Source organism: Muntiacus reevesi, chromosome 1 (genome assembly GCF_963930625.1).
Source record: "Muntiacus reevesi chromosome 1, mMunRee1.1, whole genome shotgun sequence".
Lineage (NCBI taxonomy): Eukaryota > Metazoa > Chordata > Mammalia > Artiodactyla > Cervidae > Muntiacus > Muntiacus reevesi.
Window position 1 is genome coordinate 259913017 of NC_089249.1, and position 27511 is coordinate 259940527.

The 27511-nt window shown below is 40.9% G+C and overlaps 1 protein-coding gene across 3 annotated transcripts in view; it reads left to right on the forward strand.

The window, feature by feature from the left end:
- The first annotated feature begins 343 nt into the window (after positions 1-343).
- VCAN (versican) overlaps positions 344-27511 on the forward strand; it is a 113904-nt gene continuing 86736 nt past the window's right edge. The window contains exons 1-5 of one of the 3 annotated variants that reach the window (XM_065919094.1): positions 344-742; positions 12650-12725; positions 18940-19317; positions 22666-22840; positions 22925-23052. In XM_065919094.1, coding sequence (XP_065775166.1) covers positions 12656-12725; positions 18940-19317; positions 22666-22840; positions 22925-23052 — 751 coding nt within the window. In that variant the 5' untranslated portion in view covers positions 344-742; positions 12650-12655. Of the gene's footprint in view, positions 743-2964; positions 3039-12649; positions 12726-18939; positions 19318-22665; positions 22841-22924; positions 23053-27511 lie in introns of those variants that run through there. The other 2 variants (XM_065919093.1, XM_065919095.1) reach the window with 2 other exon arrangements.

The following is a 27511-nucleotide window of genomic DNA, read 5'->3' on the forward strand; positions in this document are numbered from 1 at the left end:
GCACAGAGTTTCGTTTGCTCCGCAGGAGAGCCGACGGTACGCGGTGGACTCCTGCGGGCCTGGCCCACGAGAGCCTGGGGGCTCCTTTCCCCCGCGCCAGCACGGGCAGCGCGGGGGCGGGGAAGCGGGGGGCAGCGGTTTCCCCGCGCACTGCGCGATGCTCCTCGGTGAGCCGCTGAATGGGGAGCGCGGCTGTCCCCAAGCCGATTGGTACTTGCTTGTCAGGAAGAAACGCCGAGAGGTGGGAGTGCCTGGGGAGGGAGGCAGGCGGTCCCTACCGCCAGCGCGGAGGGCTGCCTTTCCGCCCCTCTGCCTGCTTTCCCAGCCTGGGCTTTGAGGAGTGGCTGAAGCTGCGGAGCGCTTGAGGAGCCTGTGAATGAACCCTCCTCCTCCTCCTCCTCCTCCTCCTCCTCCTCGCCGAGTCTCCTCCTCGGCGCTGACGGTACAGTGATATAATGATGATGGGTGTCACAACCCGCATTTGAACTTGCAGGCGAGCTGCCCCGAGCCTTTCTGAGGAGGAACTCCAGTCGGGAGGGCGCAACAGCCGCGAACCTTCTTAGGTGCTGCGGACAGGCGCGGGGACGGGGATCCGCGGCCAGCCCCGCATCCTCCAGCCACCGTCCCGCACGCTTCCCCAGGACACCGCGCTTCCTATGTGACCCGCCCCGGCAACGCCGAGCCCAATCGCGCAGCGCTGAGGTGAATTTTCCCCCCAAACTGCAATAAGCCGCCTTTCAAGGTAATCACGTTTCTTTTGTTCCCCCTTAAAAAAAAAGAGAGAAAGAAAAACTTACAGGAAAAAAAATCGAGTTTAGAAGAAAAGTACATTGTGATTGGTAGAAGGCTTTAATTAAGGCAAAGAGAACTATCTTTGAGAAGTTAAGAAAATATAGGCACTGTAAAAAATGCAGGTAACTTTCAGAAGGATGTTTGGAGAGAGGAATAGGAGGGACCTTGGTGCTGAAAAAGATCCAGACAAAAGAAGCCCGGGGTGGGGTGGGGGTAGACCGACTAATGGAATTGGGGGAAGGGAGGGAAGGAAATGCGGAGACCCCCTGGAAACGTCCTGGGGTCTGGAGCTGGAGAGGACGGAGGGACCCTGGCACCTAGATCTTTTTGTTGTCGTTAACCTGCTCGAGGCAAAAGTTTGAATGGGGACTCCCGAGACTTGCCCACACGCCAATCCCCGAAGCCGCCTTGGTGCAGGCCACCTGGTTCCCGGCCCCTGGTGTGTGGTCAGTGCCCGGCGTTCCTGGAAAGCCGCTCTCGGGCAGCTCCTGACAAGGCGATCCGGGTTCCGAGCGGACGTGACCCCCTCATCCCGCGGGCTGTCTGGGAGGCGGTCCGGTCGGGGGAGCTGCAGGGCTCCCCGTCCGCGTCTCTTTGGCGACTTGAGGGCTGTCACGGCTCTCTCCGGTGCCCCTGGGTTCTTTTGTCCAGCGCGCCGTGCTCCCGAGCCGGCCAGGAGGGAGCAGGGGATGGGGGTGGGGTGTTTGGAGCGCCGCGGAGGTCTGCTAGGCGCCAGGGCGGGAAAAGCTTGCTCTGAACCAGTAGGGATGTGCAAGAATTTTAGCTCATTCTGAGAAAAGAGGTGGAGGCTTTTGCTCCCGTCTCAAACAGCAAGCCAGCGCTCAGGGCGCTTTTCAAACAAAGGTGGCGTGGGGACCCGAATCTGGGGCCTCTAGGATCAGCCCTCTTCGCCCAGACTACTGAAGCCCTCCTTTGCCTTCCATTTCCCCACCCCTCTCCTCGCTCGCGGCCCTAGTTGAGCAACTTTACTGGCGAGTCTTTGCAGCTGCAGAGAGCGAGTGCCGGCAGCTCCGGGGGACGCCCTGGGCTGGAGCGCCCCGCCGCCCTACGGAGGCGTGGGCGCCGCCGGGCCGTATCCTTGGTGCGTGCGGGCTGGGGGGCATCAGGGTTGTCTAGGCTCACTGTCTGTATCACTGGGCGTGGAGCGATCACTGTGTTAGGCAGCGAAGAGCGAGGTAGAAAACTAGTGTCATCGCTTAAACTCTTTGCTCTGGTGATCCAGCTGCGCCCTAAGAAGTCCTGCAAGTTCCCGGGAGATGCTACGGGAGGGAGGAGACATCTACACCGCGCCTGGAGAGCTGTCCCGCCGTGCGCACACCCACAGGCGGAAAGACAGTCTGGCTATCTCTGTCCGCTTTCTCATCTTTGTCTCTACCTTTCTGTCTCCATCTTCTCTGTTTCCCTTCCCTTCTCCCAGCCTCCGCTCCGTCTCTTTCGCTCCTGCGTCCCCTCCCCCACCGCTGACAAATGAATGGCTAGTGTGAAATCCCTGCCTCCTCTGTCCGCGGAGGCAGGCAAGAAGGGAGGAGCGAAGGAGGCGGTGCGCTCCTTCGGATCGGCCCCCAGTTGGAGAGCTTCGAGCTTGCAGAACCCAGATGTCTAGGAATAAGGAGTCTTGTGACGGGTGTGGGCGCCCCCTGATGGAGAAATCCAGTACAGGTGGAGAAAAATGAGCTCCCCCTTCCCCCCCCCCCCGCCCCAAAACCAAACGAGCCTCTTTCACAGCCTGTATTAAACGATGGAGGGCCATAGCTTCCCGTTTAGTTTTCTACTTCGGAATCTGCGAAGTAAATCTAAGCACTGGCAGGCCCAGGAAGGAGACGTCTTTACAAAGGGCCGAAGCGCCTTCTCTTGAGTCCGCTGGGGTGTGCGCGGCGCTCCCGGGTCAAGCCTGCAGTTTGGTAGACTAACACACGTGGCCAGGTTTCAGAGGGCTTGGTGCTCTATCTTGGGCGTCCCTTTAAGAAAGATCATACAGATCTTTGGGAGATTTTACTAAGGCTCATGACCACTCGAAATCGATGCTAGGGCCCCGCCCAGACTATTGCCTCCAACATTTAAATTTTCTCAATTTCACAACACTCTTCGAGGACGGAAATTTGGGTGGAGGACTCCGGGAGGAAAACAGAAGGGAAGGACAGGAGCAGTGGGGAGAAAAGGAAGAAGAAAGGATGGGGCACATGCATGCAAACAGCCAGGAGCGGATCGGCTGCGTTCGTTTCAAGGTTTTGGACTGAATTTAGCGTCTCGTTTTAAGCCATTGTTTTAATCCCCTGAGCGGTAACAAATCCTACTGAAGCGGCGTGCTGGGGTTGGCGGGGGTCGGGGGGAGAGGCGGAGGAACTAGCCTTAGAGACGGGGTGCTGGAGGCATCTTTCCACTCCCCTGTCCCCGCGTAAAGGTACCGCATGGAGCGCTTCCCACAGCGCCGGGGTTCACCAGCCGCCGCCACGTGGGCTGGGGCTTCAGCTCCCGGCCCGAGACGGGTGTGACTTCTTGGACTCGGAGACAGCAGCACTGCTGGACCGGCAGTCGTTCAGAGCCGCGGCTGGCAGGGCGCCTCCTGGGTCACCGCCCAGAGGCCGGTGGGGGCGTGGCTTTGGTCCTTCCGCGGGATCGGGGCGGGGCGGGGAGAGCCCGGCGGCCGAGCATCCCTTGCAAAGGGCTGGTGGAGACTGCTGGAGCGGATCTGACTTCTATCTAGAGGGCGCGGAGCACTTTTATTAAATAAGACCCCTTTATATACATATATATATATATATATTCCCCCCCCCCCCCGTCTTGCTTCTTTGGAGTGATTGGAGTAGTTTTTGCCTGGCGACAGGAATGAAGTAAAGATTTACTCCAAGCACAGTTTTGGGAGAAATTTGAGATGAGTTTATCCTATGATCTATATATTGACTTTTTAAAGATCGTTTTTAGTCAATTACAAGATACTCACGTTCCAGATGTCACGAAGAGTTCGTCTAGCACGACAAGCAATTGCCATTGACAGGACTGATAGATTCCATGAGCACAAACCTTAGGGGCTGTGGGTGTAACCCTGATCCCTTTGCAGCAGGAGCTTTAGCTCCCGCCCGGCCCATAGTTGGAGCTCAGTTCATATTTATGAAATGACTGAGCGAAAGACTGCGGAATGTGGCGCAGAGTACACGCTGCCACTTAGAGCTGCATTTTAGACTCGCCTACTTCTTCACTTTATCTTGGAAGAACATGGTTTTAATGATCTGGTGTGTTAGTCACTCAGTTGTGTCTGACCTTTTGCGGCCCCGTGAACTGTAGTCCACCAGGCTCCTCTGTCCGTGGAATTCTCCAGGCAAGGATCCTGGAGTGGGTAACCATTTCCTTCTCCGGGGATTGAACCTGGGTCCCCTGCATTGCAGGCAGATCTATTCCATCTTTTGACATCTAATTGATACACTTGCCGTTCCGTTTTGACTCCTTCTAAAAGCTGTGACCTAAATTCTTTTAAGCATGCTTGGCAATTTTACCAAACCTCCAGTGAAAATATTCCTTTAAAGACTTAAAATAGGATGTTGTGAGATTAACATACAAATAGGAAGGCATCAATGGAAGCAACCAGTGTTTGAGATGAAATCTGTTCCAATTGGAGGAATATGTAACTTGGAATGTGAGAACATACCAAGCAGAAGGTCTCAGACTGAACTTCTGGTTCTGATGCTATGTTTAAAAAAAAAAGGAAGATTTTACAGTTGTATGTCCCAGCTAATACTGCAAAGGCTTCCATGGATTCCAAAGTAGTTGAGCAATTACTTCCTCCAGCAGGAAGTCCATGATCCTTAATCTTGTGGGTGCTGGGAAAAGGGATGAGAGTCAAGACAATTGCTAAAGATTTGTGTAAGAATTCCAAGTTTTATTATGTTTTTCTTAGTAAAATAATGAAATTTAAAGTTAGCCCTAAATTTTATTTCTTACTTCTATTAAAGCTTAGAAAGAATTTTAACTTTAATTCAAATTTAAAGTTTTAAAAGAATCCCCCTGGATTTATGTATGTTTATAGACATAGGCTTCGGTTTCTTCTTTTTCTCTGTGCCTACAAACTGGAAGGAAATACCTCTGATATCCTAGGATACCTATATCTGCACCCTTGTGAATTGTTTGGAAAAGACCTAGAAAGTTAATTTAAGGCTGAATATGATTAATGTTAAAGATATACTCATTGTTCTTTCTTTCCTCACATTATTATGCTTAAGTACTTTGTGGTTAATGATTGGTCAGTAATTGAACATCAGAGCACAAAGATCAACCAACACTGTCACCCAACAGCCATATAACTAAACTCTCCTTACCTGGTGGGATTTAAATATTTTTGTTGACTTTATTCATGGACAAACATCACTAGATATTGTATTTAAAATGGGATATTTCCCTGTGACTGAACAGAACTTTTCCAGACACATGGTTCTTTTGAGGAAAAGAAAGAATGACTGAAGTAGGTTATTATTCCACCACCCACCTAGAGAAACCGGTTAGGAGTCACAAACACTCATTGTTGGGGGTGACTGGCTCTGGGATGAGAAAACATGTTGACTGTTTTCTCTGTAAGTACAGACTGCATAGATCTGTACTTACCCAGAAGATACAAGGTCTGTACTCTGTCTGATTCAGAATCAGAACAAGGAGAAGTAGAGATAAATGTCTTGACCAAGCTCCGCTTCAGTTAGGGAATGTTTGCCAGTTTCCTCTGGTAGGTTATATGTTGTTAATTACATATATATGCATTTATACGTTTATATTACGGATATGTGCTCCAGGATTTTTTGACAGCTGTGTTCTTATTACTGAATGTGCCAAGGGTAGTTCCATTTCCGTGGTCAGTTCAAAGCATCTTTATATGATTAGTTTGTTTCCCTGAAATTCTCCTGGATAGATTGATCATCTTTAAAAGGGTGTAAATTAGGGAGCTACATTTAAATTTATCTTTTTTCTGTATCTATATACATCCTACTTCATTCTTCTAAGAATTTTAAGAGGTATTTACATCTATAAATGTATGATTGCATAGTTTATAATAAACTATGTAAACATATAAAATATGTTATCTTTTTATTATTAAATTACTGAGTTGGTATTTATTACATGTGGTATAGTAGAATGAGCACTAGGCTTAGAATCAGAAAGCTTGAGTTGTAATTCCTAGTTTAGAAAACCAAGTTAAGACACAACTTTTGGGCATTTGGTGTCAAAATCTATTAAATGGATATACATTTATAAACATCAAAAGGGTAAGTACCTGTGAAAGGGCTCTCATAAATAAGAACTCCACAAATGAATAGTGTTAAGATATATATCCCTGAGGCTCATCTCAATCTAATTCTATAATCTTAACAGCATTACCCAAATCATGTATTTCCTACTAAACCTATAAAATGAGTTAGAGAGGGACATACTGTTCCAAGAATTGCCTAGTTTCGCAGTAGTATGTGGAATCTAAAAAAAAAATACAAATGAACTTATTAATAAAACAGAAATAGGCTCACAGACATAAAAAACAAATTTAGGTTTACCAAAGTGGAAACAGGGGAAGGGATAAATTAGGAGTTTGGGATTAACAGTACAATATATAAAGCAGATGAACAACAAAGACCTACTGTATAGCACAGGGAACTGTAAGATAGTCAATATCTTATAATAACCTGTAATGGAAAAGAATCTGATAAAAGATTATATATATAACTGCATATATATGTATATACATAATGTATATATATAACTGAATCACTTTGCTGCACAGCTGAAATTCACACAACATTGTAAAGCAAGTATATTTCAATTAAAAAAAAAAGAATTGTCTAGTTTCAGTGACTAGAAGACAGAGTCCATAAACAGACTCAAATAAACATGGAAATTCAATGGAAATGAAAAATTATTCAGCAAATGACTTGGGCACCACTGGTTGGCCCACTCAAAATACAAATCAATCTTTACCTCATTTATCCCAGAATAAAATTAAGATGGCTCTAATATGAAATGTAGGGAATAACCTTTAAAAAAATAACTAGAGGAAATTGTAAAAATTTTTAAATAATAAGCTAGGAGCAAAGAAGTCCCTGATAAGGAAAAGGTGTAACCCAGAAGCTATACTAGAGCAGTTTGATAAATCTGACTAAATAACAATTAAATTATTTACACAAAACACATAACCCATCTAGAAAATATCAGTAACATAAGGGAAACAAAGACGTAACGACTATTTGACATACCAGGAGCTTTTACAAAAGAATAGAACACAACCCATCAAAAAGAAAAATTGGCAAATGTTTTGTGTGTAGACTGCTGGCAGAAAGAGAACAATAAATGTTTTAAAATTATATGAAAAATTGCCTAGTCTCATTCATAAAGAAATAATAATTGAAACAGCAGTTTATTCTGTGCCATTTTCATCAATCAGCTGTAAAGATAAAGTTTAATAAAAGTTTGTGTTGGTCACGTTGTGGGGAAACTGGATCTCTTACATAGGTAAATAGGTTCATCTTCTTTAGAAGGTGATTTGGTAATAGCTTTAATTTTTTTAATGCATATTCATTTTGACCCAGCAATTCCTTTTCTAGGTAGTGTCATGTAGATGTTGGCAGGAATGTCACCCAAGACAACTGGACAAGGATGCCCTTTTGCAACTTTGTATCTCATTGCAAAAATCTGGAGACACCTTAAAGGCTCATCACAGGAACTGTATAATAAAAGATGATACATTCATGTAGGAGAAAATTACGTAGCTGTTAATAGTAACACAGACAAACTGTATTAGCTGATTCAGAACATTCTCAGAGATAAACTCTATTTTAAGTGAAGAAAGTAACGTGCCAAATAGTGTATAATGTGCACATATTGAGTGATTTCACTATCGCTTTTCACTTTCAAGCATTAGAGAAGGAAATGGCAACCCACTCCGGTGTTCTTGCCTGGAGAATCCCAGGGACGGGGGAGCCTGGTGGGCTGCCGTCTTTGGGGTCGCACAGAGTCGGACACGACTGAAGTGACTTAGCAGCGGCAGCAATTGGCTTCCCAGGTGGCTCAGTGAGTAAAGAATCCCCCTGCAATGCAAGAGCTGCAGCAAATGTGGGTTCAATCCCTGACTTGGGAAGATCCCCTGGAGAAGGCCATGGCAACCCACTCCAGTATTCTTGCCTGGAGAATCCCATGAACAGAGGAGCCTGGTAGGCTACAGTCCATAGGGTTGCAAAGAGTCAGACATGATTGAAGTGACTGAGCACGCACACATGCATGCACATGATTACATATAAAATGGGCATATTCATTCATTCAACCAATATTTACTGGGTGTTCTGGGCATTGTGGATACAGCAAGGAACAAAAAACATCAAAGATTGTCTTCCTGGAGCTTATACCAATATTATGGAAGGCAGAGAAAGGCAGTTCCCAAATATACATACACAACGGTGAGGTGTGCTATGATGAAAATACAGCATAAGGAAGGGAGTGGAGAGTGCAGTGAGTTTTACATTGATGACACAGGCAGTGAACACAGCAACACTGAGGAGCAGTGACATGAAAAAACTTAGCCAAGGCCAGGTGCAGGAATCCATACGTATGTTTGTGGTAAATTCACATGGTGCTATTATTTGTGGGAAGCAAATTCATGACACTGTATGCTTAAACCATGATATCTCTCTCTGCATTACAGCAATCCTCATTTGTGTAAGCACCACGTGGCAACATGATAGACAATGCTCTTTGCATCCACTTTGTGGCTGAGGTATTCTGAACAATTGGTTGTCTAGGGTAGCTAATTCGAGAACTGGAAGACAAACCACTGTGTCTGCATCCTTAAGTCACCCTTTGCTTAGTGGAGCTTCCCCAAGATCAAGGGAGAATACTAAATACCTGTTTACTAGAACCTTGGCTTTCCTTTCGCTGGGACAGCCTACCCCTGGCATGACCCTTATCCCCTTTGCAGACATTTCTCATGGGTAGGAATCCTGTTGACCTTGTCGCTCGTGTCTCCTAGGCAATTAAACAGCCTCAGTCAGCTGTGACTTGATTGTTCAATGACTTTTTCCTCTTCTCATTGACTTCACTGAAATAGAAGACTAAATATAGGCACTGGCTCTCATATCTCCCTGGTCTTTCTGTGCAGTCAGACTTGTTATCACTAGCAGATAATGCTTACAAGACCCACACAGAAGAGCTGAAGAATAAAAATGGGGGTTGGAGTGGTGCTAAAAACAAGGAAGCTTCAGAAAGTTTCTCATTTTGTAAAATCCAAGAAGGCAAATGGTGTGCTTAAATAACCATGACCATGAACACAGACTTATGAAAATTAGAGACACGGAATGATGTCCATGAACTCTAAGGAAGAAGAAGTGGAAATATAGTTCTGAGATCAAAAGTTTGGGAATTTGAGTTGCAAACTCTGGTGACTGCAGGGAATAGGCATGGAGTAGAAATGGATGAGAGGCCAGCTGGGGCCGTTGATAACCTTGAGCTCACAAGCCAAGGCCAGGGCCTGCTGCTTGCTTAGTGCTAATGATTGGCCAGCTAGAATATGGACCTCTAATTGCTCGGTCCGATTTTCCAAAAGAAGTCAGAGATTGGGGGGCCTTAGTGTGAACACTCCAATTTTTAAATATTGGCAACTTGATTTATGCAAATGTATTTAAAATATGACTGATCTCTCCCTTGCACTTTTAATGCACCAACTTCCTTCCCTAACCTTGCCTTAATGGCAGTCTTACTTGAGCAAGTGATGAGTATACTTGTTGAATAGATGAAGAACTACTTCCTCCTCTCTCACAAAAAAAAAAAAGCCACTTTTATATAAGGATGGAGTATCCTTATAAAAGAGTTAGACTTTTAGTATCTACTTTGGGTGGAAAATTGCGATGCAGAAGACCCGTTCTTAGTCAGGATTGCATCTTCTCCACTGGTTTTGTTACAAGATTTGACACTCCAAATATTGCAAACATCAGTTATTATTGAGTCATGGCAAATGTTAATTGTATTTCAGGTGTTAATTAACCCACTCACCCGTGTTTAAAGAGATTGCTGATGCTTCTCTTCAGAGTGTATTTCTGAATAGGAAATGAGGGGGTGTTGGTCATGCATTTGGTCAGCAAACCTCCCTCAAAGCAACCACTCTGAAGCTGGCACTGTGGAAACATTGTGGGAATTAGTAAGTTAAATATGGCACTGACTCTGCTTTTCAGAAAGCTACTGTTCCACACAGGATATAAAATATATTTCTAAATAATGATTCAAAGGACATTGTGATAAATTATAGGTCAATTTATTGTGACCATGAAGGTGTATAAAGTTATAGTAATAACCCAGATTATAATTTTCAAATCCAAAAGTTTTAAATATTCTTTTTACTACTAGTGATATGAAACCAGGAAGTTCTCACTGGTAGAAAGCTTGAGTTAAAAATTTAATAATAAACACCGAATACTGAATATACTGTGTATCACCAAGCTATATTTTATATACATTGTTTTATCAGTTCTCATTGTACTGTTTAGTAACTTACCCCAAATCTCAGAGTATAAGCAGAAAATTCAGAACTCAAATTCAGGGCTCTTTGACAATGGAGCCCAGATTTTTAATGTTAAGCTTATAAATGTTTTCTGAAAAAAAGAAAAAAAAATTGAGAAAAAATTTTTCTTGAAGGAGAATAAGTTATTGTTTGTAACCACAATTAAAGAGAAGTTTCTTATTTGGATTCAGTACTCATGGAATACATTGTCATTATAGTGTTGTATGATACAACCTAAAGTTTCATTTTGTTGGAAGCTTTAGGGTGTGTGAAATTGACATCTTTTATCCTGAAATACTGTTATAGTAATGAGATATAGGTATATACTTCCTGCTTGCTGTGATATCTTGTAAAAAAAAATCAAGAAAAGTAGAAACCTAATTCCCAGTTCATGTATAACAACATTTATTAGCATATCTCAGTGATTATATGGTAAATAATAAGCTTAATTAGCAAGGTTAATTTAGGATTATCAACTATATACTTTTCATTGTGACTTGTCAGATGGCTCATTGATGGAAAATATGAGATATATAATGTGTTAGCTAAAAAATTGGTCTTCAGGAAATATCTAGAATTTTATAATTTTTTTTAGAAAGATTCTAACACTTATTTCAAGATATATAAAATAAAGCAATTAAATGGACAAGAATATCAAGGGAAGAGGAATAGCTGATGTAAATTATTAAATTGAATTGGAGTCCAAATTGGACTTGGATTCTTACAAGATTTTAATCTAGGTTTTCTAAATAATACAGAATTTAGATAATTTCTGAGAAAGTTATAGGGCACCAACTCAAATATGTGTCAGTTAGGATGCCTTTCAGTGACATTGGTTAACAAAAAGCCCTGACTTTATTGGATTTAAATAATAAAGGAATTTATCATCTAATAAAAGAAAGTTCAAGGGTATGGCTGGCTATCGGTCTGATGCCTGAGCACTTCAGCCCTGTCTCTCCTGATTGTCTCTCAGCTTCATCCCAGAGGGTACCTTATATACTCATGGATGCAACATGGGTACAACAGTTTCACAAAACTATATCTAATCTTGATAATGTCCAGTGAAGAAAAGGAACCATCATTTTCCTTTTGCTCTTCTTAAAATGAATATACCTTTCCCAGAAGCAACTACTCCATTCAAGATCTTCTCACATCTCTTTGACCAAAATTGCATCACATGATCATTCCAAAACCAGTCATTGGCAAAAGAAACAGGACCCATGTAATTGGCTTGGAATAACCAGGATCATCCATTTGGGCTGGGGTTTCACCCAGGTTCCACCAAAGTATGGCCGTGTGAAGAAGCGTAGATATTAAAATGGAATCAAAGTTTTATTGGAAAAGAGAGAGGATTGGCTACTGGGTAGCCAACCACTGATGGCTGTTACAGGGGAGTTCTACATGTAACTGGGGAGGAAACCGCTGTTGAGATCAAATAGTCTGCTGTGGTTGTCTTGAGCTTAGCTCTTTGATTTCTAGATGGTCCCCAACAATGATGCTTATCCTCCTCATAATTATAGCAGCAGGGGAATGTGAGCTGGAAGGGATTGTCCTGAGACCCAGATTTGTTAAATGTCTTCCTCAAAGTCACACAATAAATTAATGGCAAAGCCAGGGCAGGGTTTATTGACTGTCAGTACAGGGCGTTTTGTTTCATTTTTTACCCTTCAGACTGTTGGGACTACTTTAAAACTCATGGCAAGCACTGGCATTTTCTGTAATTAACAGCTCCTTATAATACATTTATTTTGTTTGCTCAGCCTCCTAGAAACTAAATTGAGTCTGAGCTTTAAAAAGCCTGCTGTGGTCCTTATTCTCTGTCCTGGTACCATGTGCATGAATCAGCAATGGGTTTCCACATACTTCACATTTGGTGCAAATCTCTTTCTTTCCACATCTCTCCCAACTGCTTCCCCATCTCCTCTTGCTCCATCTATGATCAGCTTCCTGTTTCTAAATAGATTTTGTGGTCGCCCTTCCCTCCTTGTTCCAGTTCCCAGCCACTAGTTACTTAGGCTGTGGTCTATATTGTTCTTCCAACAGCCTACCCCGTTGCGGTTGCCCCACACATCCACATTGTTATATGTCCCCAATTTGGGCTCTGGAATTATTTTGGTAACGACCACATTGGGTGAGAGTCAAACTAATAATTAAAGTGTTGGGACAACTTCTCCTATTGCAAGTCTCCTCCTGTGTTTACAACCCAAGAGGAGCAGCTTCTTGTACTCTTGTTACACATAATGCACAAGTAGCACGTGACGTATGGCCTCCCACAAGCCTGAATGCTTATGATTTACTTTGTGTTTTTTTTTTCATTTCTAGGACAAGATGTTGATAAATATAAAGAGCATCTTATGGATGTGCTCTACCTTAATAGCAGCCCAGGCACTACAGAAAGGTGAGTGTGGTAATCATTTTTTAGGACTAGCTGAAATAAAAATTAAAGTATTGGGGCATGGAATGTGACTATGGAATCATTAAAATAAAGGATGAATTTTTTTATCTATTCATTGTGGAACACTTTTAGCTAAAATATCATTAGGCTGAAAACAGTGGTTTTAAATAAATCGGTTATAACAAAATAATGAACAGGATGCTAAAGAAAGTGGGCTTTCAGTAACTTCCCAGATTACTTTCAGACTGTGCAAAAAGACTCATTCGAGTGGCTGGGCATATTTTAAGGTTCCACTCTCTTTGACACCACTCAAAGGCTTTTCTACATTCAAAAAAAGACTATTGAACTTTCAGAGGGATACAATTTGAGAGAAATCAAGAACATATAGAGAAGCCTGATAGACAAGTTTTTACCCCTACCTCCATTTCTTTCTTTTTCTCTTTTCTTCTCTCTCTCTTTCTCCTTTGTAACTGGATAAGTACACATGCACTGTTTTTCTTAGCTTTAAATTATATGTCCACCTAATGAGAGTTTTGTGATTCCAAATTTGTAGACTCTTGGTCCATGAAGAAGGAATCTGTGCTGAGTATCAGTGACCTGCTCCCATCAAGGGTCTCTCTAGACTCAGCTTCTGCTTCTTTCTCACACTCACTGCCTGCTTGAGTCTCTGAAATAATTTATGATTTTAATTTCCATTCTTATTCCTTATTTTTTCCTTATACCTTATTTGCCTTCCCCTGCCCCCATGCAGTTCCTTCTGCTTGGCAGTCCCTTCTTTTGTCCTCTACAGTTCCACTTCAGTTCATTCTAAGATTCAAAACTTGTGTCACTCTATCTATTTATTCATCCATTCTTCCTATCCATTCATTTATCTATCCATTGTTTGAACAGATTCTACGTGCTGTGTGTTAGTCTGGGTCTCCAGGGATATATCAGTGGATGAGTCATACATTGTCTTAGATTTCATTAAGCCTAATCTCCTTAGTTACATGAGGTAGGCAATAAACAAGTAAACCAACAATCCAAGTACTTCTGAACTGATGAAAATAAAGCAGAGTGACGTCATAGAAAGTGGCTTAGGGTGGAGGCAGGGGAGGTGGTAAGGCATCTTTGAGAAAGTAATACTTACACTGACGTGGGAATGACAAGAAGGAGCCAGCCAGCTAAGATTTGGCCCAAGTTAGGTGGTGTGTTTGAGCAATAGAAAGGTCACTGCCCTTGGAGAGCAGTGATCAAGGAAAAAGCAGGAGATCTAGATAGAGAGATGGGCAGAAATCAGCTCATGTAAATAGAAACACTATCTGACACTCAGAAAAGAGCTTCCTATATTTATTTTTCTGCATCCATGTCTCTATTTCTACTTTGCAAATCTGGGTGGATACCAGTTGGGTGGGATGAATTGGGATATTGGGACTGATATATATACACTGCCATGTATAAAATGGATAACTAATGAGAATGCTCTGCAAAGCACAGAGAATTCTACTCAATGCTCTGTGATGACCGAAACAGAAAGGAAATCCAAAAGAGAGGGGATATATATCTAGGAGTAACGGATTCACTTTGCTGCACAACAGGAACTAGCAGAACATTGTAAAGCAACTATACGCAAATGAACTTTTTATTTTACAAGAAGGAGCTTCCTATGAGCCAGGAACAGTTTTAACACTTAACATTAGCTTATTGAAACATTCACTATCCATAGAGGAAACTGAGATTCAGAGAACCTAAGTGACTTGCTCAAAGTCACAAGACTAGTAAGTAGCAGAATTGGGAGAAGAACCAAGGCTGTCCCAGGAGTGTGTGAACTTTACCACAGTTACACTTCTTATCCATGTAAGCACGGTAAGCTTTAGAAATGGATTTTATCCCCAGGAAGCACTAAAGGGTTTCAGCCGGTGAAAGGTAAGTCAATGAATGTTTCCCAAGTTCCATGTTTACTGTTCTATGTCGGTTTGACTGTAGGAGAGAAAGAGCGGCCCCAAGGAGATGACTTAGGAGGTTATTGTGATCACCCGTGTGTGAGATGGGATGCTTGTATCACGTGGTGGCAGGAGAGCTGGGGAGAAGGGAACTGGATAGGTGGAGATGGAGGATTAGGACCAATGCATGGATGGGATGTGGTGTGGTGAGGGTGAGAGAGGAATTAAGGATGAGCTGACTTCTGAGATGGCTCCCACCTCTCATCCCCCAAATTATTTCCAGGCAATTTTAAAGCCCTTTCTCTATGTTCTCATTGTCCCTTGTGCTGTGACAGCTACTATATAGTCCATACCACTCATTGAGGATAAGTTATTCCTTGTTTTCCTTCCCAAGCAGACTGTGACTTCGAGAGAGCTGTTTTTTTTTTTATTTTTAGCAGAGTTCCTGACACACTGCTAGCACTTAATCAATTTATGGTTGAGTGAATAAGTGAATTAATAAATAAATAATGAGTGAATACCACAATGAATGACCTGGATGGCCATCAGCGTCTAGGCTCCACCAATCCAACGGCCAAGAAGCTGTCCTCTTCAGCATTTTTAGGAAGTAAAGGTGACAGAGAGGAAGGATAAGAGCATTGAGTGAAGAGGGAGGACACAGAAAAAAGATGGAGAAAAGGGAGTTGATTTGGTTGGGTTGTAATAGAAAGAAATTACAGAGAAAGTAGTGGGAGGACTTTGAGAAACAGGACCATCACCCTTTCACTTAAAACAAAGAAGGAACTCACACAAATAATAGGGAAACCAACCCTTATGGTATAGCTTCTTGATGATATTTTAAATAGCAATAACAGCTAACAATGTTGAGTAATTTCTACATGTTAGGCTTTCTTCTAAGTATTTTACTTTGTTAACCTTTTTTAATCTTAACTCTTCCACGAGGCTTGTGCTTTATTCTCCCCAGTTGGCATATGAGGAAACAATAATACCAAAAGATATATTGACATAACTAATGTAGAAGATCACACAGCAATTTAGTGATGGAGCCTGGAGGTGAACCCAGGCAATCTGGTTCCACTGTCCGTTCTCTCCACCAGTGTACTGTACTTTATCCCAAGCATCAGGTTTTTTGTAAATTGGTGATCACTATTAAGCAATATCATTAGCTTGGGGCTAATTTCAGAAGGATCTTCATTTTTTCAAAGGGATGAAGTTGAAAATGTAAGATACTTATGAAATATATATGCCAAGTTCACAGTGAAGCACAGAGTAATAGCAAGTTGGGTCAACACAAGTACTCTCATCTTAAGGGTTTTTCTGTTTAAGTCTAGGCACTTGAAAGGTGAGTATTTAATGAACACTTTGTCTCTTGGTTACTGGCTTTATTTTAATGCATAAGGAACTCTGATTTAACAATACCTTTTATATGGATTATTTACCATTGACTCTGTTATTTGAATATTCCTCTAATATAATAAATGGAGTCATGCACAGTCACAAGTAAATGAATGAATGAGGGAGTGATATTAATACTTGAGAGGGTGATAAATTCCCTTAGTCTCACTCTGGCACTTCTAGGCCAAGGTCGGTGTGTGTGTTTGATTAAATTGTGTAGACAGAATTTGCATCATTCTTGCTCTGCAGAATTTTCTGACATAGAATGAAGCATAATTGATTATTCATAATTTGGAGTATTCTCCCTTACAGTATTCATTTAGACCACAGACTTGAATGGTGAACTCTTGTTAGCATTCATCTTTATTTCTTGCACTGTCAGAATTTCAGACAAGTTCTTGCAGGTAGCGTTCTTTTTTAACATGCATAGTCGATAAACATTATCCTCTGTGCTACTAAACTTCTTTCTTAAAATATTTGTATTTGGTAAACTTAGTTCTCATTACCCAGTGCATTAAGACCCAAGATTTCATATACAAAAGACTTGGCCACACAGCTTTTTGTTAATCTTGTTGATAAGACTGGATTCTCCACGAATACATATTTACATACAACTGCAGCTTTTAATTTTCTTGTATCTGTAAATACCCAGAACAATAAATAACCCTTGGGAAATTGCCTTTTGACTTTATTTTGTTCCAATATATCTTTTCATTACTGCACACTTATGGAGAAATGCTCTAAGTGTCAAAAACCTCCCAATTGAATGGATTGGGCTGAATCAAAGAGTCTTATAAATTTATACCACAATTGATGTCAATGGTAAAGATGTTTATCCCCCATTTAAAAAGCTGTCTTTTATTTGTGATGTTAGTCATCTATAATTCTTCAGGGAGGAAGATAGGAATTCCTAGAACATATGATGGATACAAATGAAGACATTTTTAGTTGATAAAATTCTCACCTCTTTGCTTCTCAGGACCCCTATTCTCTGCCAAAGCAACAACAACAACAACAACAACAAATAGTACAAGATATCTTTTTGTTGTCTTTAGCTCCCTAATGGGATCCAGTCCTTTTGAAGTTAAATTTTAGTCTTTAGCATCTGTATCATTTCTAAAGCATGTTCATATTGAGATGTGTTACTAATGGCTTTAACCACTAACACACCAAGTGTTAGATACACATCATTTTGTCAATTAAGAAATATTATTTTACTCCACCTAGAGGTTACTATTACTGTTCATCATATTTGCATGAATTGGGAGTTCCCTGTGCACTATAATTTATATTCTATTACCAACATATTGTCTCACCAACTAGGAGAGACTGGGAGATGGGTGCAAGATGGGGAGGAGAGGTATAGATCCCTATATGAGTGAAAGAATGTGGGTTTTATTTATTTATTTATTTGTATGTAATGGTGATGAATTATAGTCGACATGTTCTTTCTCATTAAAAGTTTAAGGGCTTAAGCAGAAAGGCGTTCTGTAGATTAATACTTTAGAAGGGTTGCATGTGTGCATGTTTAGTCGCTCAGTCATGTCCGACTCCTGCGACCCCATGGACTGTAAACCGCCGGGCTTCTCTGTCCATGAGATTCTCCAGGCAAGAACACTGGAGTGGGTTGCCATGCCCTCCTCCAGGGGATCTTCCCAACCCAGGTATCAAACCCACATCTCCTGCATTGTAGGCGGATTCTTTACCACTCAGCCATCTGGGAAGCCAGGCTCAGAAGGGTTAGGTGAACAGAAGCCAACATCACCCCCCAGGATATAGTGGAGAGGTAATGTTTCACTGCAAAGCGACTGCAGCTGGATTTGTCATTACGATGAAAGCCTTTGATTCAACACTGAACCATACTGGGTCCTTCAAGTGTTGGACGTTTTCCTGCTCTAGTCTACTGAAGTACTTTTGATAATTTTCACTTCTTCTTGAAGTTATTTTCATTACCTCTAAAGTAGTGTGGCAGTTATCTTAATAATTTTTCTTCTTCTCACCTGTTGACTTAAATCTGCTTTTTAACTATTCTTCCTAATATTGGTCAGGTCTTTTAAACCCTCATTGCTTAGTCTAGGTTCCTCTCACCCTTGATTTCTTCCTTCCTACAATGGCCTTATTTTATCACTTGTTTTGTTCATGTTAAAATCTAAGTTACAAATACTTTAAAATGAATGCTCATATTTTAGCACATAAAAAGGAGCATTATCCTTTTGCAGCAACATGGATGGACCTAGAGATTATCAAAGTGAGTGAAGTCAGACAGAGAAGGAGAAATATTGTATAGGAAAAGTGTTAGAAGTATACCCGGATGAGGGTGTGTATGGAATCTAAAAAGAAATGATAAAAATGAACTTATTTATAAAACAGAAACAGACTCACAGACTTAGAGAATGAACTTTTGCTTGCCATGGGGGAAAATGGGGGAAAGTGATAGGGAATTTGGGATCGACATATACACTCTGTTATATTTCAAGTGGGCGGCCAACAAGGTCCTACCTATAGCCGCCCTAGGTAGGTCCCTAGTTCCTACAGGGAACTCTGCTCAGTATTATGTGGCAGCCTGGATGGGAGGGGAGTTTGGGGGAGAGTGGATACCTGTATATGTATGGCTGTGTCCCTCTGCTGTCCACCTGAAATTATCACGACTTTGTTGACCAGCTATACTCTAATATAAATTAAAAACTTTTAAAAATAAAAACAAAAAAAATTTTAATGAGCATTATTAATTCCTGTCTTTGTTATCAAACATTATTGAAATGATATACTATTCTCTGTATGTAAAATCACCCTAATTATTTTACATACTGAAGATGTAACCAAATCCCTGTAATGGTTCTTATCCTTTCACTTATTTAATAGACTCAGCTTGTCGATTTTGTATGCTCTCTTTCCTGTAGTCAACATGGAAAAAAGCCCACCTGTTAAGGGCTCCCTCTCTGGAAAAGTCAACCTACCTTGTCATTTCTCAACCATGCCTACCTTACCACCCAGTTATAACACCACCAGTGAATTTCTGCGAATCAAATGGTCTAAGATTGAATTGGACAAGACGGGAAAAGATTTAAAGGAGACTACTGTTCTCGTGGCCCAAAATGGGAATATCAAGATTGGCCAAGACTACAAAGGGAGAGTGTCGGTGCCTACACACCCCGAGGACGTGGGCGATGCCTCCCTCACCATGGTCAAGCTGCTGGCCAGTGACGCAGGCCGCTACCGCTGTGACGTCATGTACGGGATCGAAGACACCCAGGACACGGTGTCGTTGACCGTGGAGGGTAAGGCTTGGGAATCTAGAAGAAGCTGGTGTTACAGGACACCTGATTGAGAGGTGTGGGGAAACAAGATTCAAAAGTAGCCATTGCTCAGGGTCTGAACAAAGGGAAAAGGGAAAAAAACACCAATCGACCCAGCAGTCCATGTCTTTCACTAAAAATGAACTGTTAATTGTTCAGGAGTCAAGGGAAGTGACTTTATACCAGATGTAATGAATGCCTCAAGAATCCTTACTTCATTATTGAGAGCTGTCAGCAATTATTTTTTAAGACTGCAAAGGCTGTCTTACAGCCTTTAAACTGTCTACAGTTTAATTGTTTTTACATATGTGTATATGTGCGTGTACACTCACATGCATACATACACACACATATACATATATATACATACACACACACAAACCCTTTTTCTTACTCTCCTAGCATGATTATTCAAATGCTTGAGCTTGCTTTTAAGAAATATAAATTATATCTTAACTTTCATTGAATAAATAAGGCACCTAATAAGTGCCATGGTATATATTAATATCATAGTGCATTGAAAAGGGGACTCAATAAACATTTGAGTTGGATCAAAACAAGAATTCGGTGTATTTTTTTAAGGTCAGTACACTAGTTATCCACTGTCTTGCAATGAGACATTTTAGTTTCAGCCCCCTTTCAGTGGTGGTTTGTATGTCATTTGAATTTAAGTTAGGAGACAAAGCAAAGAAAAATTGCTTTAATTGGGTACACACATAATGCCACAGCTCTTGGAAGCAGAATATTTTGGCAAGTTATTAAGCAAAATTCTCATACCCAGACATGATGGAACAGATTTTTCTTCCAACCCTCCATTTCCCTATAAAATATTTACCTTTCAGAAGCATATACAAAGGGTTTTATTAAAACTCTTTCTTGTGTAGCCAAAAGGAAATACTCTGAATTTCAGATGTGACAGATTAATTTTCTGAACATCCTTTCCCATTCAGATCCTATTGCTCTCCTCTATAAATCCATTTTTATGTTTTCCAGGCATCCACTGAACACCCTGGGCTCTTTACTCTTAATCTTTTTATCATTTACTTTGATTAGTCTTGGTTTATTTTTTCTACTGCTCTATCTCTCCCTCTTTTTGTGTAATGTAACATACCACATATATATATATATAATATATATATAAACTTAGATACACAATATACATATATTTTATATATATATATTAAATCCCAAAAGAAGTTTAACAACTTCTTACAATCTTCATCATTAAAGAATTAGCAGTGGATTTGCCCCTTGCCCCTCTGAAACAATGAAAATTCTCCACTTAATCTCCTTAGCCCCATGAGGTCTTCAAATTATCCAGCAATTATAGATACTTATACAGCCTGATATTCCCTACCTTGGTCATGGAGGCCCCTTTGTGCCCCCTTACTGCCAATCCTCAGTGCACAAGGAAGATTTTTAATTACCAAGAAGGCTATCTGAAGCTTTGATCAGCAGAAGACTAATTTAAAACCATGCACAGTCTGGCTCAAGTCTTAAAGTTCATTATAAATGTACTTATAAGACCGTATATACTTCCTGGAAGTTTTAAAGTTGTTCTATAAACATACAGATTTTATGAAAAGCATTCAATCGGTGTTTTTTTGTTTTTTTTTTTTTTCTTTGAAATATCAGAAATGGGGAATAAGTACTTGTTGTCAGTGCATCCACTTGGTACCCGTGCTGGCCTTTTTGTATTGACACTGGTCAGAGGTGCTTATTGATGACACGCCTAATCTGTTCCCTGTAGATGCTTTATTAGCACATACCTGTTTTGGAAGAGAAAAGCAAAGATAGGCATGCGGAAAACAATTTAATAGCTAGAAGTCAAGCTGTGAGGGGGGGTGGGAGGGAGAGAGGCTGTTGTCAACTCCAAGAAATTACTAGGAATAAAAGGAGAGTGAAAGATATCTTGGAAACCAAAATTAATTCCACATAACAAATATGTGGTGTTAAATGATATGACAATCAGATCTCATCCATAAAACCCAATTACCCCAATTTCTATTTTCCAGTGACTTCCTAGGCACATGAGCTTGACTCACTTTGCTGTCTGATGAAAATGAGTCACCATATTTACTCCAGTTAAAAATGGAGATGCCCTTGCTAAAATGGGAGGAGGGGCCCAGGCTTCACCCCCTCAGTTGCTCTTTCCTCAGGCTTTTGACAGTTCTTTGACCCTGAAACACAGTTCAAGAACCACTAGTTTATGCAACTCCTAAAATACAACAAAGTGGAATCTGAAGCACATATCAGGATGCCTGGCTTCTACCCGCGGGAGTCTGGAGAACTTTATTTCAGGCCTTCTTTTGGATAAAAATCATACATTTTACCTGTCAAAGTGAAGATCCTACATTCTGCAAATCAGTTAGTGAATATGATAAGCATTTATTAGAGTAGCCTATCCACTATTTTAAGATATTTTAAAATTCTTTATCTAATTTGATCTTTATTTTAATAAAATAACATAAGCACTGTTAGGTATACTTAATAGAGGAGAAAATTAAGGCTTATACATGATTTAGGAGCAAATCAGGAATTGGAATGGGCCTTCTCTTACATACTCTAATGTCTTTTCCATTATAATATATTGTCTCTGTAAGTAAATATCACAATATTTCATGTTTGGAGGAAGTGGTATTGGTGAAGGTTCTATATGCTTCTATGGAGTTGGCCCTGAGTACAAACATGAAGTAAGAGGAGTTGATCTCGTGACCTCCTTAACTCTTTGTATCTCTTGCAGCACCCACTCCCTTTAGTTGTCCATGGTTCCCCTGATAGCCTGTGCATGCTCAGTCACTTCAGCCATGTCAGACTGTTTTGTGACCCCATGGGCTGTAGCCCGCCAGGCTCCTCTGTCCATGGGATTCTCCAGGCAAGAATACTGGAGTGGGTTGCCATTCCTTTCTCCAGGGGATCTTTCTTACCCAGGCGTTGAACCTGCATCTCCTGCATTGCAGGCAGATTCTTTATCCACTGAACCACCTGGAAAGCCGTGATAGCCTGAATACTACCTATAATTAGGACAACTAGTCACCAGTTGGGATTTAGCAGCTTAAATCTTTTTTTCAGATGGTTTACGTGGGAACAGAAAATTCCTGACTAGGAAACTCTCTAATGGAGCAGAATGGGATACCTGAGTGAACAGCATTTCTGGGGTTCCTCAGATCACCATAATTTTGCATAATGCTATATGAAGTAAAGATAAAGAAATTATCACGGTCTTAAGACCGTATTAGCCAGTCATTTGGCGTATTGCTCTGATGAGAAACCGCACAGTATGTGGGGAGCCTTGGACTTGCCTGTAATTGTTCGCTGCTGTCTTTGCAGGGGTTGTATTTCACTACAGGGCGGCGACCAGCAGGTACACCCTGAATTTTGAGATGGCTCAGAAGGCTTGTGTGGACATTGGGGCCGTCATAGCCACCCCAGAGCAGCTGCATGCCGCCTACGAAGATGGTTTTGAGCAGTGTGATGCAGGCTGGCTGTCAGATCAGACTGTTCGGTGAGTGGTCTGGGGCCACGGGCTTTCCTTCATCACTGCAGGAGTGAGAATAAAGTGTTACTTACTAGTCCTTTATTTTCCCAGGTATCCCATCCGGGTTCCCCGAGAAGGCTGCTATGGAGACATGATGGGGAAGGAAGGAGTCCGGACCTACGGATTCCGTGCTCCTCATGAAACTTACGATGTGTATTGTTATGTGGACCATCTGGATGGTAAGATGTTCACATTTCTATAGCTTCATTTGACCCAAGAAAATCAAGAAAACACTGGGAGCACGTGGGGATAGAGTGAGTCTTCATGCTTGTTTGGATTCCAAACAGCAACATTTAGTTTAAATAACCGTATGATTCTGTGGTGAACTAAGCTTAAATTAAAGTGGAAAGAGAAAGAGGGCTGTGTAAATGGTTATGTAGGTTTGAAATGTCTTTAGTTAATGGCAGGTTTGCTTTCAGTCATGCTGCCATTGGAACGTTTCCAATACACTTTTAGAGCATTAAGAATAGAAACCTGTAAGGGCGGTACCTATTCTTGTAAGAACTTCAGGTAGAACCCTGTGATGACAAACCACTGTGAATCCAAGAGCTGATAAACATCCCAAAGTGCAACTGAATAACACAAACTAGCCAAGGAAGGATTTTCATGGTTTGCTTCTCCTTGTGTTCACTTTGCTACACTCATATTTAAGGCAATCGTTTATTCATTCAATCAATCAGCACACCAAAAACAAAACCAAACAAAGCACCCACTGTGTTAGAGATACATGCTTGTTGTTAGAACTATGAAGTCAGGTAAGATACAAGCCTTGCTTAGAGATTCTTAGAGCCTGATTGCTTCTGGCATCATCATTTCTTCCTCAGTGACAGAGTGAGGCGCTTAGAGATAGTCAGTTTGAGTTCTCTTCTGGCAATGTTACCTAAGGACACAATACAGTTTTATTATAAGGCACATGGAGTGGAAGTTTCTGTGACTTTTGAAATGAAAGTTCACTCGTAGCAATAGCTATCTGAGAGGCCTAAATATATAAATAGAGGTATCACATTGAGTTATACATTTAATTTTAGCTGTGTACCCATAAAAGAATGATCTCAATTTTCTTATGTTTAAAATGAGGAGGTTGGACTAGAAAATTTCCATGGTCCCTCCCAACATAATTAGATTCTCTGATTCTATGAATTGAATGAACAACCTCAGTGACTGAGAGCTAGAAAATAAGCAGCTTATATTGGCCTGGGGTCCTAAATTTGAATAGGACAGCCTGAATCCAAGAAGGTTTCTTAAGTGTGGTTCTCTAGCATCTTAACATTGTTATTATAACTATTATTTAAGACTGACACATGTGTTTTCTAAACCATAACTTCAGATACTAACAATTTACATTTTTCACAAAGATAAAGGGAAAATAATCTATAAAGTTCTAGCTATGAGATATAGCTTATCTCCTTCCTTTAAGTTTAATTTTAAGTTTAGTTAACTTTTTCCATAGGATAAAAGATGGTTGATAGGAGATTCTGATTCTAGGAAACAAATTTTGTTATTGCTATCTCAGTAAGATGGAAATTTGTACCTAAATTCAGTAAGGTGGAATTTGTTTTATCACTGTTGTTTTCTTTTGGAATAATGTCTATTAGAGTGATGGCAATAGAAATTTCTGGAATGCTGGTAATACTGGAACTAAATCAGAGATAGATTTTGCAAAAGTATATATAAGTCATAATTATCTAAAAAATCTTTACCAAGTGTAATTGAAATGGTGGCTTTTGGGTATAAATCTGTGGCCAATTTGATCCCAATATGAATAAACATCAACATCACAAGCCAACCTTTGTGATGGAAAGTTAGGATTATGTATTTACAATGCTCCCAGAAGGTGTGCCTAGGGGTCCCTCTGCATGCCTCTTCTTCAGTCTTATCCTGATGAAGGTACCGAAACCCCATTCTCTAAGGCTATAGAATCGCTAGCTTCTTTGAAGTCTAGAGGACTTTCTGCAGAAGCTCCAGAAATTCCATGCTCTCCACAAATTCTGTGTGAGATAGTTTTGACAGGTCTTGGTGGGAAAAGCCCTGCCAAGGATTCCTAGCTATGCTGTTCCCATCAAGAGCTGGCTCCCTAAAATCTGCTCAGAGTATCATAACTAGTGTTTGGGAAAAATTGAGCTGTCAGAAGAGCCATTCTGAAGATGTATGCATACACCACAATGAGAAGGATTTATTAGTCATATAGGAATTCTTCTCCACCTCCACAAACATTGTCACTTCTAGGGCAACTGTTATTTGTAAAACCAGTCTCTGCTCCAGGGTAAACCAACTGTGTTTATATTATAGAGTGGTGTATTTACTTGGGATATATGTTCATGTATTTGATAACTGAAAACTTATAGTGTGTAACACAGCGTAACTCTAGTTGAGGTATTTATACTACAATGACAGAATCTGAAATTTTTTGTCTTGCCACATAGAAGTTGGAAGACAAAGATGAAAGAATCAATAGAAACACGAATTCAAGCATTGCTGAAATGTGTGTCAGCAGAGTTACAAGGCTTTAATTTGTTTCACAAAAGGAACTTGACCGTGTCAGAGGATATTCAGTATGTTTACAATGACATTTATTGTGAAGTGGGGTCAGTAAGGATAATTCCCTTTTCATCACGGTATGAAGATAAAATGAGTTAAGGTATAAAGTGTTTGTCACACTGTGTGGCACAAAGTAAGTGCTCAATAAATAATAGTTATTATAGTTTATAGATTTTCCAAAGGTTTTTACTTCTGCTGAATTCTTAATTTCATTTTTGCTCTTCTGTATGTAAGTCAAGTGCCTTGAGGGATGAACAGGACATGAAAAGACACCAAGAGAACAAAAAAAATTGAAAAATGAAAATGATAATTTTTAGCTTTGCATGTCTAGCTCCGAACTCTCTTCTGAATTCCACACCTGCATTTCTGGTTTGTGAATCATTCTGGTGTCTCATCTCTGGTTTTCTGTCTTACCTCACAAATAATCCCCAAACCTTTAACAGTTCTTCCAGGGACCTGTTTTATGACCATCAAAACAGGCAGTCACCATGGCCATATCATTCCTCTACTCAACCTGGTATGTGTGAATTTCCTGTTGCCTTCCTCCTCAAGCAAACACTGCCTGGTTCAATCAAGAACCTCAATCCTGGCTCAGAGGCAAACTTTTCAGCTGTGTTTCCCTCTCCCTGATATGACCTTGCTTACGTACACCAGCTGTCCATAGACCCTCCCCTGGCTCCTGCCAACAGTTGTGCTCTGAGCCTCTCTGAGAACAAACCTCTCATCTCCCCAGCATTCCACTCTTCCCTATGCCTGTGAGCAGACTGCCTCCAAGAGCCCGTCTTTGGCCCTTCCAGCTCATACTGCCATTTTCTGATTTTGAACTCCCACTTTTCTTAGGGTTAGGGTCACATATCTGGTGTTTAATTCTTCTTTCTGGTTGTTTTATAGTCACCAGACATAAACTATTACCTAATATTTTTACTTCTGAAAAAACTTTTGTAAGATCCTAGTAGAAATAAGGGAATCATCATCTTCTATGGCTCTCCAACCACAGTGAAGAATCTATTCCAGTGTAAGACACACAGCAGAACTCAAGAACTACATGGTGGTAATTGCAGTATTTTTCCAGACTTTGTCCCTTTCGGAAACCGCCTCCACCACCCTACCATTTCTACAGTACTTGAAAACAAATGCCAAATTTTGTTCACCAGACTTACTAAGGATCTGTTTTTTTCATTGGATCACCATGGTGCTAGTTTTTCTCTCTGGGTTTCTCCTTTCTTTTCTGTGGTGTCTCTTAGAAATAACTTTTTCCTAGAGATACTCCTTTTTCCTTTCTGGCCTCTCCAGTCATTTCCCTTTTTTGCCTTCCCAGGCAATTGTCTTTTCTGGGATTGGTCCCTTTGTATCTATTCGCAATCATAGGTTTATTTTTCTACTGCTTCCTTATTTCAAAATCAGGATAACTTTGTCACCTCTCTGACTTGTCTAACGCTTCCATGTCATCCAGGTGTCTGACCTAAATCAAAAGCAACTTTTCCTTTTTGTCTTATGAGCTCCTTTATAAATGTAAACTTCTGTAGTGGCTCAGTCTATAAAGAATCTGCCTGCCAATGCGGGAGATGCAGGTTCAATATGAAAACCTAAAAATGTTTAGGTAAAAACTTGAATGCCATTAAACAGGTCTTAGAGCAGGGCTTAATTCCAGCTTCTTTAGAGGATTTGATAGGATCAAAATCAGATACCAAATCTGTAAATTGTGTGATTTCCTGCCTGTGGATTCTGAGATTGACTTTTAATATTAATGGAATTTGCAGTGTGTAATCTACAGATTACTTTACTGCTGGGAGTTATTTAAGAATTAGTGATAATTGGGTTGATTCAGTTAAAATGCCCCAAGTCAACTAGAATAGCTTCCTGTACACTGTGGTTCAGCAGATGGCTTCAAATATTGATTCCGGATTATAGAACCTCTCCACATTGATTGATGTTGGTGCTCAAAGATGCTGAAACTTTTTATTGTCTCTAGAACTCACAGAATCGTAGATCACAGTTAAGGCTGTGGGTTCCCAAAGAGGCTTTAGACATGAAGACACCTTGCTAAGGGGTTGAAATTGAACTTGGAGTTCTTTTTAAGTGTTTGGATGTCTCACTGAG